General features: G+C 43.7%; 1 protein-coding gene across 6 annotated transcripts in view; it reads left to right on the forward strand.

Annotated features, from left to right (window-relative positions):
• Window positions 1-260: 260 nt before the first annotated feature.
• Window positions 261-15084, forward strand: part of LOC115193621 (mitogen-activated protein kinase kinase kinase kinase 3) — a 72033-nt gene continuing 57209 nt past the window's right edge. For all 6 annotated transcript variants that reach the window (XM_029752441.1, XM_029752442.1, XM_029752444.1 and 3 more), the window contains exon 1: window positions 261-450. In XM_029752441.1, the coding sequence (XP_029608301.1) occupies window positions 355-450 (96 nt within the window). In that variant the 5' untranslated portion in view covers window positions 261-354. The remainder of the gene's footprint in view (window positions 451-15084) is intronic.

The raw sequence follows: 15084 nt of genomic DNA on the forward strand, positions 1-15084 counted from the left end.
GAGGCTAAAGGGTTAACCACATAGCCTACTCCAATGTTTAATTGTTGTAGAAGCCATGTCGTTTGTAGTTTGGGGCCCATATCCTTCAGTTTCATTCAGTCTTTATCTCTCACTTGGTCTTTATTGTCAGCCAGCCATCTGACACCGTTGTAAACTTTCTCCCACTCTGCTTTTTTTTAAAGAGAGAATTTAAAACTACACATTGATGCGCATGCCCATTGCGCATTGGAAGCCATGTTGAAGTTTTGGTGGAGGCTTGCTGTTATTTTCTGACGCTGTATGTTTTTTTTTCGATTTGTAGTATTGGTGTCGTTCAACCATACCATTCGGGAACCATAAATCGGAGTTCTAAAGATGAATTCCAGCGTCGACCTATCCAGGCGCAATCCGCAGGAGGATTTCGAGTTAATTCAGCGGATAGGAAGTGGCACATACGGAGATGTCTACAAGGTAACTGCAGCAATAGTAGCATGTAGTTAATTGCTCTGCTATTTTGATACATTGTTACATTACAATAAAACACGCGCATTACATTGTAACGACGCAGGGTATTCCAATTGACCCAATGATACACTAGAAAGCATACTACGTTTTTTTACACTAAAACCTGCCGCTCAAGTGCTGGTGAATACCTTTGCTTGGAGCCGTGGAAGGCACCTGGCCAGAATATCATATCGCGAAATACTTATCAGATAGCCTAATCCCTCATGTTCTGTTTTGATAAACATAATTACGCAGTCCGTCACCCTTGGTCATTGGGTGGCTTTGTTACAATGTTGCATTCCTGTTTGTCAGTGTCCTATTTATGGTGTGGTAGAATATCCCCGAACGATTCAGTCTGGTTCCACACATAAGACAAGGCCCGGCGCAGTCGGTCAGCCAGGGCAAGGGAAAGCACTTAATATTCAAGTTTAATTAAATTGTAGCCCAACAAACATTTACATTGGATATTATTTAAGGAACTTAATTATACAGTTTTGCTGTTTTGGGTCCCTGCAATAGAGTTAATTGTGTTAAATTGTTAGGAGCGACAGGTAGCCTAGCGGTTTGCAGCAACCTAAGAGTTGTCAGTTCGAATCCCTGGTCCGATTGGAAAAAATCTTGCGTCAGTGAGCTGGTAACCAGAGGGTTGCTGTTATCAAATCCTAGATGCCATTGCCTGATGTTTGGCCCTTGAGCAAGGCACTTAACCACTCTAAACAACAGCTTCCATGATGCCCAGTGTGGCAGCCCACCCACTCCTCCAAAGCCTGTATATGTGCATGCATGTGTCTTTCGCAGGGGTTGGGTTAAAAGCGGAAGTACAATTTCGGTTGTACCTAAAGTGATCTTAATCTTCTAGCTATTAAAAATATTGTCTATTCAGACCATTACTCTGTTCCAGCCGGCAGATGGGCGTTATTAGATACCACTGGCGTAGCACAGAGAATTTGACCAATCTTAACTTGTCAATACTTCCTCAATTACCGACTTGGAAGAGAAGCAATGTCTTCTAAACATCCATGTCTAGTTTTAAAGTAAATAAATGTTTTGCTCCATGAAGTAATCCAACCATGTGTATGCCGCCATCTTGACTATTTCAAATCTTCTCTCATTGATTGAGACAGGTGGGTGTCCACCCCAAAGGGCCGTATGTCTTCTTCTGTGGAGTTTAACAAAACCTATATCCTAGTACTACCTCATTTCTTCCATAGCTCCCTCCCCAAGCTCTGGGGCCTCAGGGTATTACTGCTCGTGACATTGTGTCGTATAACTCCTTCCCTGAGAACTTTTTATTCCAAAGAACCGCTCAGCCCCATCCACAATATTGTCCATCTTCCTGGACCTCCCTTACACTTTAGCCGTGCCATTGATCACCATTGCCACAAAAATCAAAGTCCACCTTCTTTACACGTAACATCCCTGCATCCTCCTGGAGGGAAGCCAACTCTGCAGCCTGCATTTAAGGACTTGCCAACACCATGGAGTCCTCAAGAGTACCTTTTGTTCCGTCCACCCTTTTGACAGCTTCTGTATATGAAATGCACTGGACGGCCCTGACTTTGGCAACCTCATTCTGTTTAGTCCTTGTCAGGCACTCAAAGATGTAGCTACATGCTTTCCACCACAGTTGTAACACTTCACAGCTTCTTCATAACATTCACCATCACCTTTTTCCCACAACTTCTGCATCTCGGCTTCCTCCGCCTGTAGACACTCTCTGTGTCAAAAGATGTTACACCGTTTACACTGCAACGGCCTGGAAATAAAAGCTCTTACAGGAAAGTACACACCCCAGCTTCACTCTGGTCGGGAGGGACTCCACATAAAAAAACACAAGAATAGACAGGCTCTTCTTTTCCTTGCCACTGACCGAACGATTCATCCTCCGTGCATCAACCACTCAAGGAATAATCTTCAGCTCCTCGAAACCACTTCTTCCGAGACTCCAGCAATGACTCCCTTGACAGGTGCTCTTCTCCTTAGCTCAAAGCACAATGCAGCATGGTCATTTCATGTGTGGTCATTCGCCTGTGTTCACCAGAAACACAAAAAGTCAAGACCAGCCCACTCCTCGTGACTCACCGACTCCACTTTACCCACACCATCTTGGATACTTCCAACGGATTTCACAATTCAGGCCCCAATTGTCCCAGAAACCGGACTCCCACCAGATATGAGGTATTCTTCACACTAGGCATATTTTTTCCCATCCCAACTTTTGCTTCTTTAACTGTTCTTTTGAACAGAGGTCCATTCTTCCTTAATTCCACCGACATCAGATTTAATATTTCCACCATCCTTCCTTCATCTGAGTCTGTGCGCTCATCTTCTCCCGATGGGCTATCAAATTCCATTGTTCTGGTGGCCTCAACAAATTTGTCCTGCCTGCTTAGTCGACTTTCCTTTAAATCCTGTCTCTTGAAATATGTCCATTACGCTCACCTGTCTCGATCAATGAAAGAAGATTTGAAATAGACAAGATGACGGCATACACATTGTTGGATTACTTCATGCAGAAAACATGATTTTAAATTTAGATAATGAGGCATTTTCTAAATTTAAATGAGTCCCTTGCAACTAGACCTGGGCATTTAGACCTGGGCATTTAGACCTGGGCATTTAGACCTGGACATTTAGACCTGGACATTTAGACCTGGACATTTAGACCTGGACATTTAGAAGACGTTGGTTGTCTTCCAAGTTGGGAATTGAGGAAGTATCACCAAGTTAAGGTTGGTCAAATGATCTGTGCTACGCCAAACATTACCTAACCTTTAACGGCTAATGGAGCATCACATTAGCCCGTTATAATCTGCTAGCTAGTCATTCCTTTGTTGCAAGTGCACCACAAATAAACCTTTCACTCCTCCTACTTGTTGTTATAAATTAACCACAATATTGTGGGAGGCAGTGGCGACCATTCAAAATTCATGAACATTCAAACAACGCAGATTTTATTATGCCGGCTTAGTATAACCTTGACTTCACCCAGAGTAGGCTACTTAACAATCTTTTTGCCATGCAGTTAGTTGTTTGTCAAAGTATTTAGAGTATTGGATGGCAATTAATTGCATAAAGAGGAATTTGAAGGCCTACAATATGAAGACATCAAAGTATTTGTTTAGACAGTAACCATTAACTATACAGAATATAAGATATGTAGAAGATGACCGTATCAACTGTAGCCCACATTCTGAAATGTTTAGCTTAAGGACATTTGCTGCACTATGCTTTCAGGAATGGAATAATTTTCACCTTGGTCATAGTGAATGAATGTAAAATGTGAGTGGCACAGCTGGGCAGGCATGGTCTGGAATGCAGTGGTCCAGACTTCCTGTGTGTGTGATCCATTGTTTAAGACTGATCCTGTAAAGGAAGAGGTAAAGCCTGGTCAGACCTTCAGCTGGATGTGTTCACAATCGGACCGTGCAGAACCGTCTGCAGTGGCCATCCTGTTTGGGCCGGGGATGTTCTGTTTTCCTCTAGTTTCCTTATTAAAACTGTTGGACATAAGCCCCAACTTTGTTTATCTTCAGGGAGGCTCCTTCTACCTATTGAACCAGTGTAATGTACTGTAACAGCCTAAGTTTACCTTGTGTTTTCTTGATACACACACTAAAACATACTGAGCCAAGCATTTCTTCTACCCTAAGGAAATGAAGTAGCTCATTCAGCCTCCGTATTGTTCGCCACTATGCTTGTCATATCATCATTTGCTAACAGTGCAGATTACACCAGTACGATGGGGAGAGAATCAGAAGGCGTGGCGGGGTGGTGATATCTGCCATCCCGTCCCAATAAGAATGTGTTTGTTGTGGGCTACAGTGCGTCACTGTTGTTTTGTCAGCTGTGTCTGTAAGACAGCTGTGCTCTCTTTCTAAATGTCTCCTGTGTCACTATCAATGCCTTTGGTTAAGATGTTATAAAACATGCATTAATGAGGGTTTATTCCAAGGAATAGGTTACTCCGCATTACAACAGCATTCCTGTATTTGAATAATGAGGCAGTAATCACGCTTGACTGCTGTCTTTTACTGCCCTTGTCCAATGCTTTTTGTTTCGGGAGGGCAGAAGTTCAGTGAGGATTTTTGTTGTTTGGATTGGAAGCGGGACTTTAAGGTCTAAATTAGAGGTCGACCGATTATGATTTTTCAACACCGATACCGATTATTGGAGGACCCAAAAAAGCCGATACCGATAGCTGATTTTTGTATTTATTTATTTATTTAAAAAAATGTTTATTTGTAATAATGACAATTACAACAATACTGAATGAACACTTATTTTAACTTAATATAATACATAAATAAAATCAATTTAGCCTCAAATAAATAATGAAACATGTTCAATTTGGTTTAAATAATGCAAAAACAAAGTGTTGGAGAAGAAAGTAAAAGTGCAATATGTGCCATGTAAGAAAGCTAATGTTTAAGTGCCTTGCTCAGAACATGAGAACATATGAAAGCTGGTGGTTCCTTTTAACATGCGTCTTCAATATTCTCAGGTAAGAAGTTTTAGGTTGTAGTTATTATAGGACTATTTCTCTCTATACGATTTGTATTTGATATACCTTTGACTATTGGATGTTCTTTTAAGCACTTTAGTATTGCCAGTGTAACAGTATAGCTTCTGTCCCTCTCCTCGCTCCTACCTGGGCTCGAACCAGGAACACATCGACAACAGCCACACTCGAAGCAGCGTTACTCATGTAGAGCAAGGGGAACAACTACTCCAAGTCTCAGAGCGAGTGACGTTTGAAACGCTATTAGCGCGCACCCACTAACTAGCTAGCCATTTCACATCAGTTACACCAGCCTAATCTTGGGAGTTGACAGGCTTGAAGTCATAAACAGCGCAATGCATTGCGAAGAGCTAATGGCAAAACGCACAAAAGTGCTGTTTGAATGAATGCTTATGAGCCTGCTGCTGCCTACCACCGCTCAGACTGCTCTATCAAATCATAGATTTAATTATAATATAATAAACACAGAAATACGAGCCTTAAGTCATTAATATGGTCAAATCCGGAAACTATCATCTCGAAAACAAAAAGTTTTTTCTTTCAGTGAAATACGGAACCGGTCCGTATTTTATCTAACGGGTGGCATCCCTAAGTCTAAATATTCCTGTTACATTGCACAACCTTCAATGTTATGTCATAATTATGTAAGATTCTGGCAAATTAGTTCGCAACGAGCCAGGCAATGAACGCAAGAGCAGTGACACAATTTCATGTTAGCAGGCAATATTAACTAAATATGCAGGTTTAAAAAGATATACTTGTGTATTGATTTTAAAGAAAGGCATTGATGTTTATGGTTAGGTACATTGGTGCAACGACAGTGCTTTTTTCGCAAATGCGCTTGTTAAATCATCACCCTGTTTGTCGAAGTAGGTTGGGATTCGATGAGAAATTAACAGGCACCGCATCGATTATATGCAATGCAGGACACGTTAGATAAACTAGTAATATCATCAACCATGTGTAGTTAACTGGTGATTACGTTAAGATTGATAGTTTTTTATAAGATAAGTTTAATGCTAGCTAGCAACTTACCTTGGCTTCTTGCTGCCCTCGCGTAACAGGTAGTCAGCCTGCCATGCAGGCTCCTCGTGGAGTGCAATGTAAGGCAGGTGGTTAGAGCGTTGGACTAGTAACCAGAAGGTTGCAAAAACAAATCCCCGAATCCCCCCTGAACAAGGCAGTTAACCCCCGTTCCTAGGCCGTCATTGAAAATAAGAATGTGTTCTTAATCTGACTTGCCTAGTTAAATAAAGGTGTGTAAAAAAAAAAAAATATATATATATATATATAAAAAAAATCGGCAAATCGGTAGCCAAAAATACCGATTGTTATGAAAACTTGAAATCGGCCCTAATTAATCGTCCACTCCGATTAATCGGCCGACCTCTACTCTAAATCATTTTATACTGAACAAAAATATGAACGCAACATGTAAAGTGTTGGTTTCATGAGCTGAAATAAAAGATCCCAGGAATTGTTTTTCACTCCATTTTTTTGGCGCAAATTTGTTTACATCCCTGCTAGTGAGCATTTCTCCTTTTGCCAAAATAATCCATCCACCTGACAGGTGTGGCATATCAATAAGCTGATTAAACAGCATGATCATTACACAGGTGCACCTTGTGCTGGGGACAATAAAAAGATGCCTCCAACGTCGTTTTAGAGAATATGGTAGTACGTCCAACCGGCCTCACAACCGCAGACCACATGTAACCACGCAAGCCCAAGACCTCCACATCCGGCTTCTTCACCTGTGGGATCGATCGTCTGAGACCGGCCACACGGACAGCTGATGAAACTGAGGAGTATTTCTGTCTGTAATAAAGCCCTTTTGTGGGATTTAAAAAAAATTCTGATGCCCACCCATGGCTCCTCCCCTGCCCAGTCATGTGAAATCCATAGGTTTTGGTCTAATACATGTATTTCAATTGACTGATTTCCTTATAAACTCACCAAAAAAAGAAACAGCCCTTTTTCAGGACCTTTTCTTTCAAAGATAATTTGTCAAAATCCAAATAACTTCACAGATCTTCATTGTAAAGCGTTTAAACATTGTTTCCCCATTCTTGTTCAATGAACCATAAACAATTAATAAACATGCATCTGTGGAACGGTCGTTACGACACTAACAGCTTACAGACGGTAGGCAATTAAGATCACAGTTCTGAAAACTTAAAACACTAAAGAGGCATTTCTACTGACTCTGAAAAACACCAAAAGAAAGATGCCCAGGGTCCCTGCTCATCTGTGTGAACGTGCCTTAGGCATGCTGCAAGTAGGCATGAGGACTGCAGATGTGGCCAGGGCAATAAATTGCAATGTCCGTACTGTGAGACTCCTAAGACAGCAGGGAGACAGGATGGACAGCTGATCGTTCTCGCAGTGGCAGACCACGTGTAACAACACCTGCACAGGATCAGTACATCCGAACATCGCACGTGCAGGACAGGTACAGGATGGCAACGACAACTGCCCGAGTTACACCAGGAACGCACAATCCCTCCATCAGTGCTCAGACTGTCCGCAATAGGCTGAGAGAGGCTGGACTGAGGGCTTGAAGGCTTGTTGTAAGGCAGGTCCTCACCAGACATCTTCGGCAACAACTTCACCTATGGGCACAAACCCACCATCGCTAAACCAGACAGGACTGGCAAGAAGTGCTCTTCACTGACGAGTCACGGTTTTGTCTCACCAGGGGTAATGGTCGGATTCGCATTTATCGTCGAAGGAATGAGTGTTTCTCCAAGGCCCATACTCTGGAGCGGGATCGATTTGGAGGTGGAAGGTCCGTCATGGTCTGGTGCGGTGTGTCACAGCATCATCGGACTGAGCTTGTTGTCATTGCAGGCAATCGCAACGCTGTGCGTTACAGGGAAGACATCCTCCTCCCTCATGTGGTACCCGTCCTGCAGGCTCATCCTCACATGACCCTCCAGCATAACAATGCCACCAGCCATACTGCTTGTTCTGTGCGTGATTTCCTGCAAGACAGGAATGTTGGTGTTCTGCCATGGCCAGCGAAGAGCCCGGATCTCAATCCCATTGAGCACCTTTGGGACCTGTTGGATCAGAGGGTGAGGGCTAGGGCCATTCCCTCCAGAAATGTCCGGGAACTTGCAGGTTCTTTGGTGGAAGAGTGGGGTAACATCTCACAGCAAGATCTGGCAAATCTGGTGCAGTCCATGAGGAGATGCACTGCAGTACTTAATGCAGCTGGTGGCCACACCAGATACTGACTGTTACTTTTGATTTTAACCCCCCTTCATTCAGGGACACATTAACAGAAATTGAATAGTCACATGTCTGTGGAACTTGTTCAGTTTATGTCTCAGTTGTTGAATCTTGTTATGTTCATACAAATATTTACACTAAGTTTGCTGTAAATAAATTCAGTTGCCAGTGAGAGGACATTCCTTTTTTTGAGTTTATGAATTGTAACTCAGTAAAATTGTAAATTGTTCCATTTTGTTCAGTATAGTTCTGAGCAGGTTATGTAGGCCTGTTGTCTGTGAGTGGCAGGGTAAGCAGATGAGAAACGCAGCAGGTTATGTAGGCCTGTTGTCTGTGAGTGGCAGGGTAAGCAGATGAGAAACGCAGCAGGTTATGTAGGCCTGTTGTCTGTGAGTGGCAGGGTAAGCAGATGAGAAACGCAGCAGGTTATGTAGGCCTGTTGTCTGTGAGTGGCAGGGTAAGCAGATGAGAAACGCAGCAGGTTATGTAGGCCTGTTGTCTGTGAGTGGCAGGGTAAGCAGATGAGAAACGCAGCAGGGGATTGGTTTCTTTGGCTTCCTCAGGAGTTTAGCATTTCCTTTTATGAGCGTTGTACCTCTATTCACACACTGTGTTCTAACGTAGTGTCTACATGTGAAGTGTAGGTTATGAAACTTCACGGCACAGACTGTGAAGCGGGGGTTTTGGTAAGGCTATTAATCATCAAGTTAGGTGTTGTCAGAAAGTCTGAGCTCTCTGGGGGTGAGTTCGTCCTTTGTCCTATGTTGTCCGTCTACTAGCCATGCTTTAATAAAGCCTTGGCCTTAGTTTGGCTCTGTTTTATTCTTCTGGCCATCCACTAGCTTATTCCACTGGTCTAGCTAGCTGCTGGTCTGGGATGCCGGAATTTGGCCTAAAGCATTAAGGAGAGAAACTGGAACCAATTCTCTCACGCTCACATACAGCTCACTCCCCACTTGCCGCACACACCCTTGTTTTTTCAGGGTCTAGGCCTATGTTATAATATGTAATTTAGCAGACGCTTTTTTCCAAACCGACTTACAGTGAAGCAGGCATACATTTGTATGTATTCTAAGTGCAATTGTGATTCACTAAGTTAAAAGTGCAATTGTTGGGCCCTTTTTATTTATTTCCATTTGGGCTATGTTTATTATTTAGCTCATTTGAGGTTTTTAGGACAATTTTTGTTTTATCTTGATTATTGTCCAGTCGTGTACTGCAGCTGGCCCAGAACAGAGCGGCACATCTTGCTCTTCATAGTAATCAGAGGGATGATATAAATACTATGCATGCCAGTCTCTCTTGGCTATGAGTTGAGGAGAGACTGACTGCATCACTTCTTTTCATAAAAAACATGTTAAATCCCAAATTGTTTGCATAGTCAACTTACACACAGCTCTGGCGCCTCCACTTATGCCACCAGGGGTCTTTTCACAGTCCCCAAATTCTGAACAAATTCAAGAAAGCATACAGTATTGTATAGAGCCGTTATTTCATGGAACGACATTCCATCTCATATTGCTCAAATGAACAGTAAACCTGGTTTCAAAATACAGATAAACACCTCATGGCACAATGCCTCTCCCCTATTTGACCTAGATAGTTTGTGTGTATGTATTGATATGTAGGCTACGTGTGCCTTTTTTAAATGTATTTTTTAATTGATGTAGTTCTGTCCTTGAGCTGTTTTTGTCTATTAATGTTCTGTATTATGTTTCATGTTTTGTGTGGACCCCAGGAAGAGTAGCTGCTGCTTTTGCAACAGCTAATGGGGATCCTAATAAAATACCAATGACTGACTGTGGGTTGCGTGGTCGGTTTATGTTTCTATGGCCTGGCTCAGAAGCAGTGAGAGAGCGATTGATAGGGGGAAAGTTCAGTGACCCAGTTTTCCCAGGATAAGCCTGGATTTTAACGCTGGCTGCCTGGGCTGAAAGAGGGAGCCAAACCTGCTGCCCGGGTTTGAACCCTATACGGAATGAGCTCAGACGCTGGGCATAATGGCTCTTAGTCCAATGGTGCCCAGAATCATAAGAGATCTAATAATTTAATCCTCGGGAAGAGGGAGGGGGAGACAAAGGAGCGAAGTGACAGGTATCCTAGCGGTTAAGAGCGTTGGGCCAGTAACTGAAAGGTCGCTGGTTTGAAATCTACAAGCCAACTAGGTGAAAAATCTGTCAGTGTGTCCTTGAGCAAGGCACTTAACCCGAATTGCTCCTGTATGTTGGTCTGGATAAGAGTGTTTGCTAAATGACTAAAATGTTAATATAAATGGATTTTAATCCAATTTTCCTAGGCCTACTACTACATGCCTGTCCAGCCGACAGTAGGGGGGTGGGGTCAACCTCTGTCCAGCCGACAGTAGGGGGGTGGGGTCAACCTCGGTCCAGCCGACAGTAGGGGGGTGGGGTCAACCTCTGTCCAGCCGACAGTAGGGGGGTGGGGTCAACCTCTGTCCAGCCGACAGTAGGGGGGTGGGGTCAACCTCTGTCCAGCCGACAGTAGGGGGGTGGGGTCAACCTCGGTCCAGCCGACAGTAGGGGGGTGGGGTCAACCTCTGTCCAGCCGACAGTAGGGGGGTGGGGTCAACCTCTGTCCAGCCGACAGTAGGGGGGTGGGGTCAACCTCTGTCCAGCCGACAGTAGGGGGGTGGGGTCAACCTCGGTCCAGCCGACAGTAGGGGGGTGGGGTCAACCTCGGTCCAGCCGACAGTAGGGGGGTGGGGTCAACCTCGGTCCAGCCGACAGTAGGGGGGTGGGGTCAACCTCTGTCCAGCCGACAGTAGGGGGGTGGGGTCAACCTCTGTCCAGCCGACAGTAGGGGGGTGGGGTCAACCTCGGTCCAGCCGACAGTAGGGGGGTGGGGTCAACCTCGGTCCAGCCGACAGTAGGCGGTGGGGTCAACCTCTGTCCAGCCGACAGTAGGGGGGTGGGGTCAACCTCTGTCCAGCCGACAGTAGGGGGGTGGGGTCAACCTCTGTCCAGCCGACAGTAGGGGGGTGGGGTCAACCTCTGTCCAGCCGACAGTAGGGGGGTGGGGTCAACCTCTGTCCAGCCGACAGTAGGGGGGTGGGGTCAACCTCTGTCCAGCCGACAGTAGGGGGGTGGGGTCAACCTCTGTCCAGCCGACAGTAGGGGGGTGGGGTCAACCTCTGTCCAGCCGACAGTAGGGGGGTGGGGTCAACATCTGTCCAGCCGACAGTAGGGGGGTGGGGTCAACCTCTGTCCAGCCGACAGTAGGGGGGTGGGGTCAACCTCTGTCCAGCCGACAGTAGGGGGGTGGGGTCAACCTCTGTCCAGCCGACAGTAGGGGGGTGGGGTCAACCTCTCAATGGGAATTCTGTAATGGAGAGCCACAGTCCACACAGGGCTTGTATAATCTATAGGCCTTATGTGTGTCTGTGTCCTCAAGGGACAAATTAGCCACCAGGGGCAGGCCTCTGATGTGCTGGAAGATTAGGCCTGTGTTTGCCATGTAGCTACATCTTTGATTAAAGATGACCCACAGACTAAAGTTAGTTTCTGTGTTTTCACTCTGCCTTCACTAGAGGGGTGCTTGTCCCTCCTGGTGTAAAGCTGGGAAGTGGGAGCGAATCTATGGAAATTTCTATTGAAATGTTGTAAATCTATGTTGTGAGTCACAAACAAAGGAGGTGTTGTAAAAATACAGAATGCAACTTTCAAATAATCACTGTCTGTAAATATGCCCATATACTCTGAACAAAAATATAAATGCACCATATCTTGTGTTGGTCCCGTATTTCATGATCTGAAATAAACATCTCAGATATCTTCCATGCGCACAAAAAGCTTATTTCTCAAATTTTGTGCTCAAATTTGTTTACATTCCTGTTAGTGAGAATTTCTCCATTGCCAAGATAATCCATCCACCTGACAGGTATGGCATATCAAGAAGCTGATTAAACAGCATGATTCTTACACAGGTGCACCTTGTTCTGGGGATAATAAAAAGCCACTAAAATGTGCAGTTTTGTCACACAACACTGCCACAGATGTCTCAAGTTTTGAGGAAGAGTGCAATTGGCATGCTGACTGCAGGAATGTTCACCAGAGCTGTTGCCAGAGCATTTCATGTTCATTTCTCTGCCATAAGCCCCCATCAACGCCATTTTAGAATATGATGAAACTGTGGGTTTGCACAACTGAAGAATTTCTGCAGAAACCGTCTAAGGGAAGCTCATCTGCGTGCTCATCGTCCTCACCAGGGTCTTGACCTCACTGCAGTTTGGTGTTTTAACCGACTTCAGTGGGCAAATGCTCACCTTCAATGGCCAGTGACACTCTGGAGAAGTGCTCTTCATGGATGAATCCTGGTATCAACTGTATCGGGCAGACGGCCTGTATGGCGTTGTGTGGGTGAGAGGTTTGCTGATGTCAACGTTGTGAACAGAGTGCACCATGGTGGTGGGGTTATGGTATGGGCAGGCATAAACTACGAACAACAAACACAATTGCATTTTATTGATGGCAATTTGAATGTACAAAGATACCGTGACAAGATCCTGAGCCCCATTGTCATGCCATTCATCCACCACCATCACCTCATGTTTCAGCATGATAATGCACGGCCCCATGTGGCAAGGATGGTACACAATTCCTGGGAGCTGAACATGTCCCAGTTTTTCCATGGCCTGCATACTCACCGACATGTCACCATTCAGCATGTTTTGGGTGCTCTGTATTGACGTGTACGACAGCGTGTTCCAGTTCCCGCCAATAACCAGCAACTTCGCACAGCCATTGAAGAGGAGTGGGACAGCATTCCACAGGCCACAATCAACAGCCTGATTAGCTCTATGTGAAGGAGATGTCGCACTGCATGATGCAAATGGTGGTCACACCAGATACTGACTGTTAATTTTTTTAAATACCTTGTTTTTAAGGTATCTGTGACCAACCGATGCATATCTGTATTCCCAGTCATGTGAAATCCATAGATTAGGGCCTAATGAATTTATTTCAATTGACTGATTTCCTTATGAACAGCAACTCAGTAAAATCTTTAATTGTAGCGTTTTATAATTTTGTTCAGTGTAGTTTTACAACCATATGTCATGATCCAAAAGTGAATGAGTCATAATGTAACAAAAACAAATGATTAGCAAATAAATGGATTCTGGATTAACACAGCATATTTTACAAACATATTTCTTACTTTGCAAACACAATTGGTCAAATATGTTTTTGTGAGTATGACAACATTTGTGACTCCACAGATTACATTTGTGACCTGCATCGTACATATTTGTGACTTGCATTACATTTGTGATCAGTTTGTGGCAGTTTGTGATCAGTTTGTGGCAATTTAAGATACGGAATCCAGATTAGGAAATCCTCAATTCTCATAAAAATAAGACTAAAAAAATGAATATTGCAATTTACTTTTAGAAATGCATCTGTTTGGTGTCCTAGCTTCCTAACCTCCTTTTCTATAATAATTTCCTCCTTTCCTAGCTTGCTTTCCTTTCTCCCTTTTTTCCTCTTTTGCTTTCCTAGCTCTTTTCTCCTATCCTTTTCTAATTATTTCCTTTTCTTGCTCCCTTTCCTAATTTCCTAGCTTTCTTTTCTCGTTTCCTTTCTTTCCTCTTCTCCTTTTATAATTGCCATTTCTTCCTTTCCTTGCTCTCTTTCCTTGCTGTCCTCCCCTCCTTTTCTTTATTAGCTCCCTTTCTGCCTATCCTTTCCTTGCTTCCTAGCTTCCTTTCCTCTCTTTCCCATCTTCCATTCCTCTTTCCCTAGCTTCCTTTTCTAGATCCTTTCTTAATTTCCTAGCTTTCGTTCCACATTTCCATGTTCCCTTCCCTAATGTCCTGTACTCTTTTTCTTTCCTCCTTTCTTGGTTTCCTTTCCTTGCCTTGGTCTTTCCCATCTTCCTTTCCTTTTTCTTTGCTATGCTAGCTCTCTTTCCTCCTATCCTTTCCCCCTTTCTTCCTATCATAGTTTACTTTCCTCCTTTCCCTGCCCTCTTTTCTTCCCTAGCTTTCTTTCCTCCTCCTTTCCTGGATTCCTTTCCTCCTTTTCTTAATCCATTTCCTTCAATAACTCTTTCCTTTCCTAGACCCATTTCCTCCTTTCCCAGCTTCTTTTCCTCCCACTACATTAGTCACTGGGCATTCTACACTACTAGTACTACTACTACAATTACAGTAACTATAAGCAAACCAGTGGCCCGATGGTAGTGTCCACCCTGAGATTGGAAGGATGGAGGTTTGGTCCCTGATTGTGTCATACCAACCACACTCAAAAAATGTGACCTGATGCCTCCCTGCTTGGCACTCAGCATTAAAGGGGAAGTTCACCAATTTTGACATGTAGATTTATTTTCACTCTTTATGTGATTGTAGTTGATCCCCAAGACGTTTTTGATATGTTGTTTCATTACAGAGAAAATGGAGTAGTCACTTGCCGTCGACTACAATGCATTATGAAAATGTGTCTAAAGTAAAATATAATAAAAAAACCTCTCCAAACCAACTCGTATTACATCAGAATCACATTCTGAAGATGTCTCGCAATATTTGAAAAATGTTCAAATGTCCCATAAATCCATATTTGCATCTGTTGTTGTTGTAAACATCATCATTCAAACAGATTCATGGCACATTGGAATTTGTTTTGGGGAGTGCAGAGAAGTCATTCAGAATGGGAGTCTGTTGTAATGATTGGCTGTGGACTGTTTTCTAATATGCTTTAGACATATTTTCTTATTGCATTATAGTCAATGGCAAGTGATGACTGCAAAATGTGACAACCTCATACATACATACATACATACATACATACATACATACATGCATGCATGCATGCATGCATGCATACATGCAT

This window comes from Salmo trutta, chromosome 5, assembly GCF_901001165.1.
Source record: "Salmo trutta chromosome 5, fSalTru1.1, whole genome shotgun sequence".
Lineage (NCBI taxonomy): Eukaryota > Metazoa > Chordata > Actinopteri > Salmoniformes > Salmonidae > Salmo > Salmo trutta.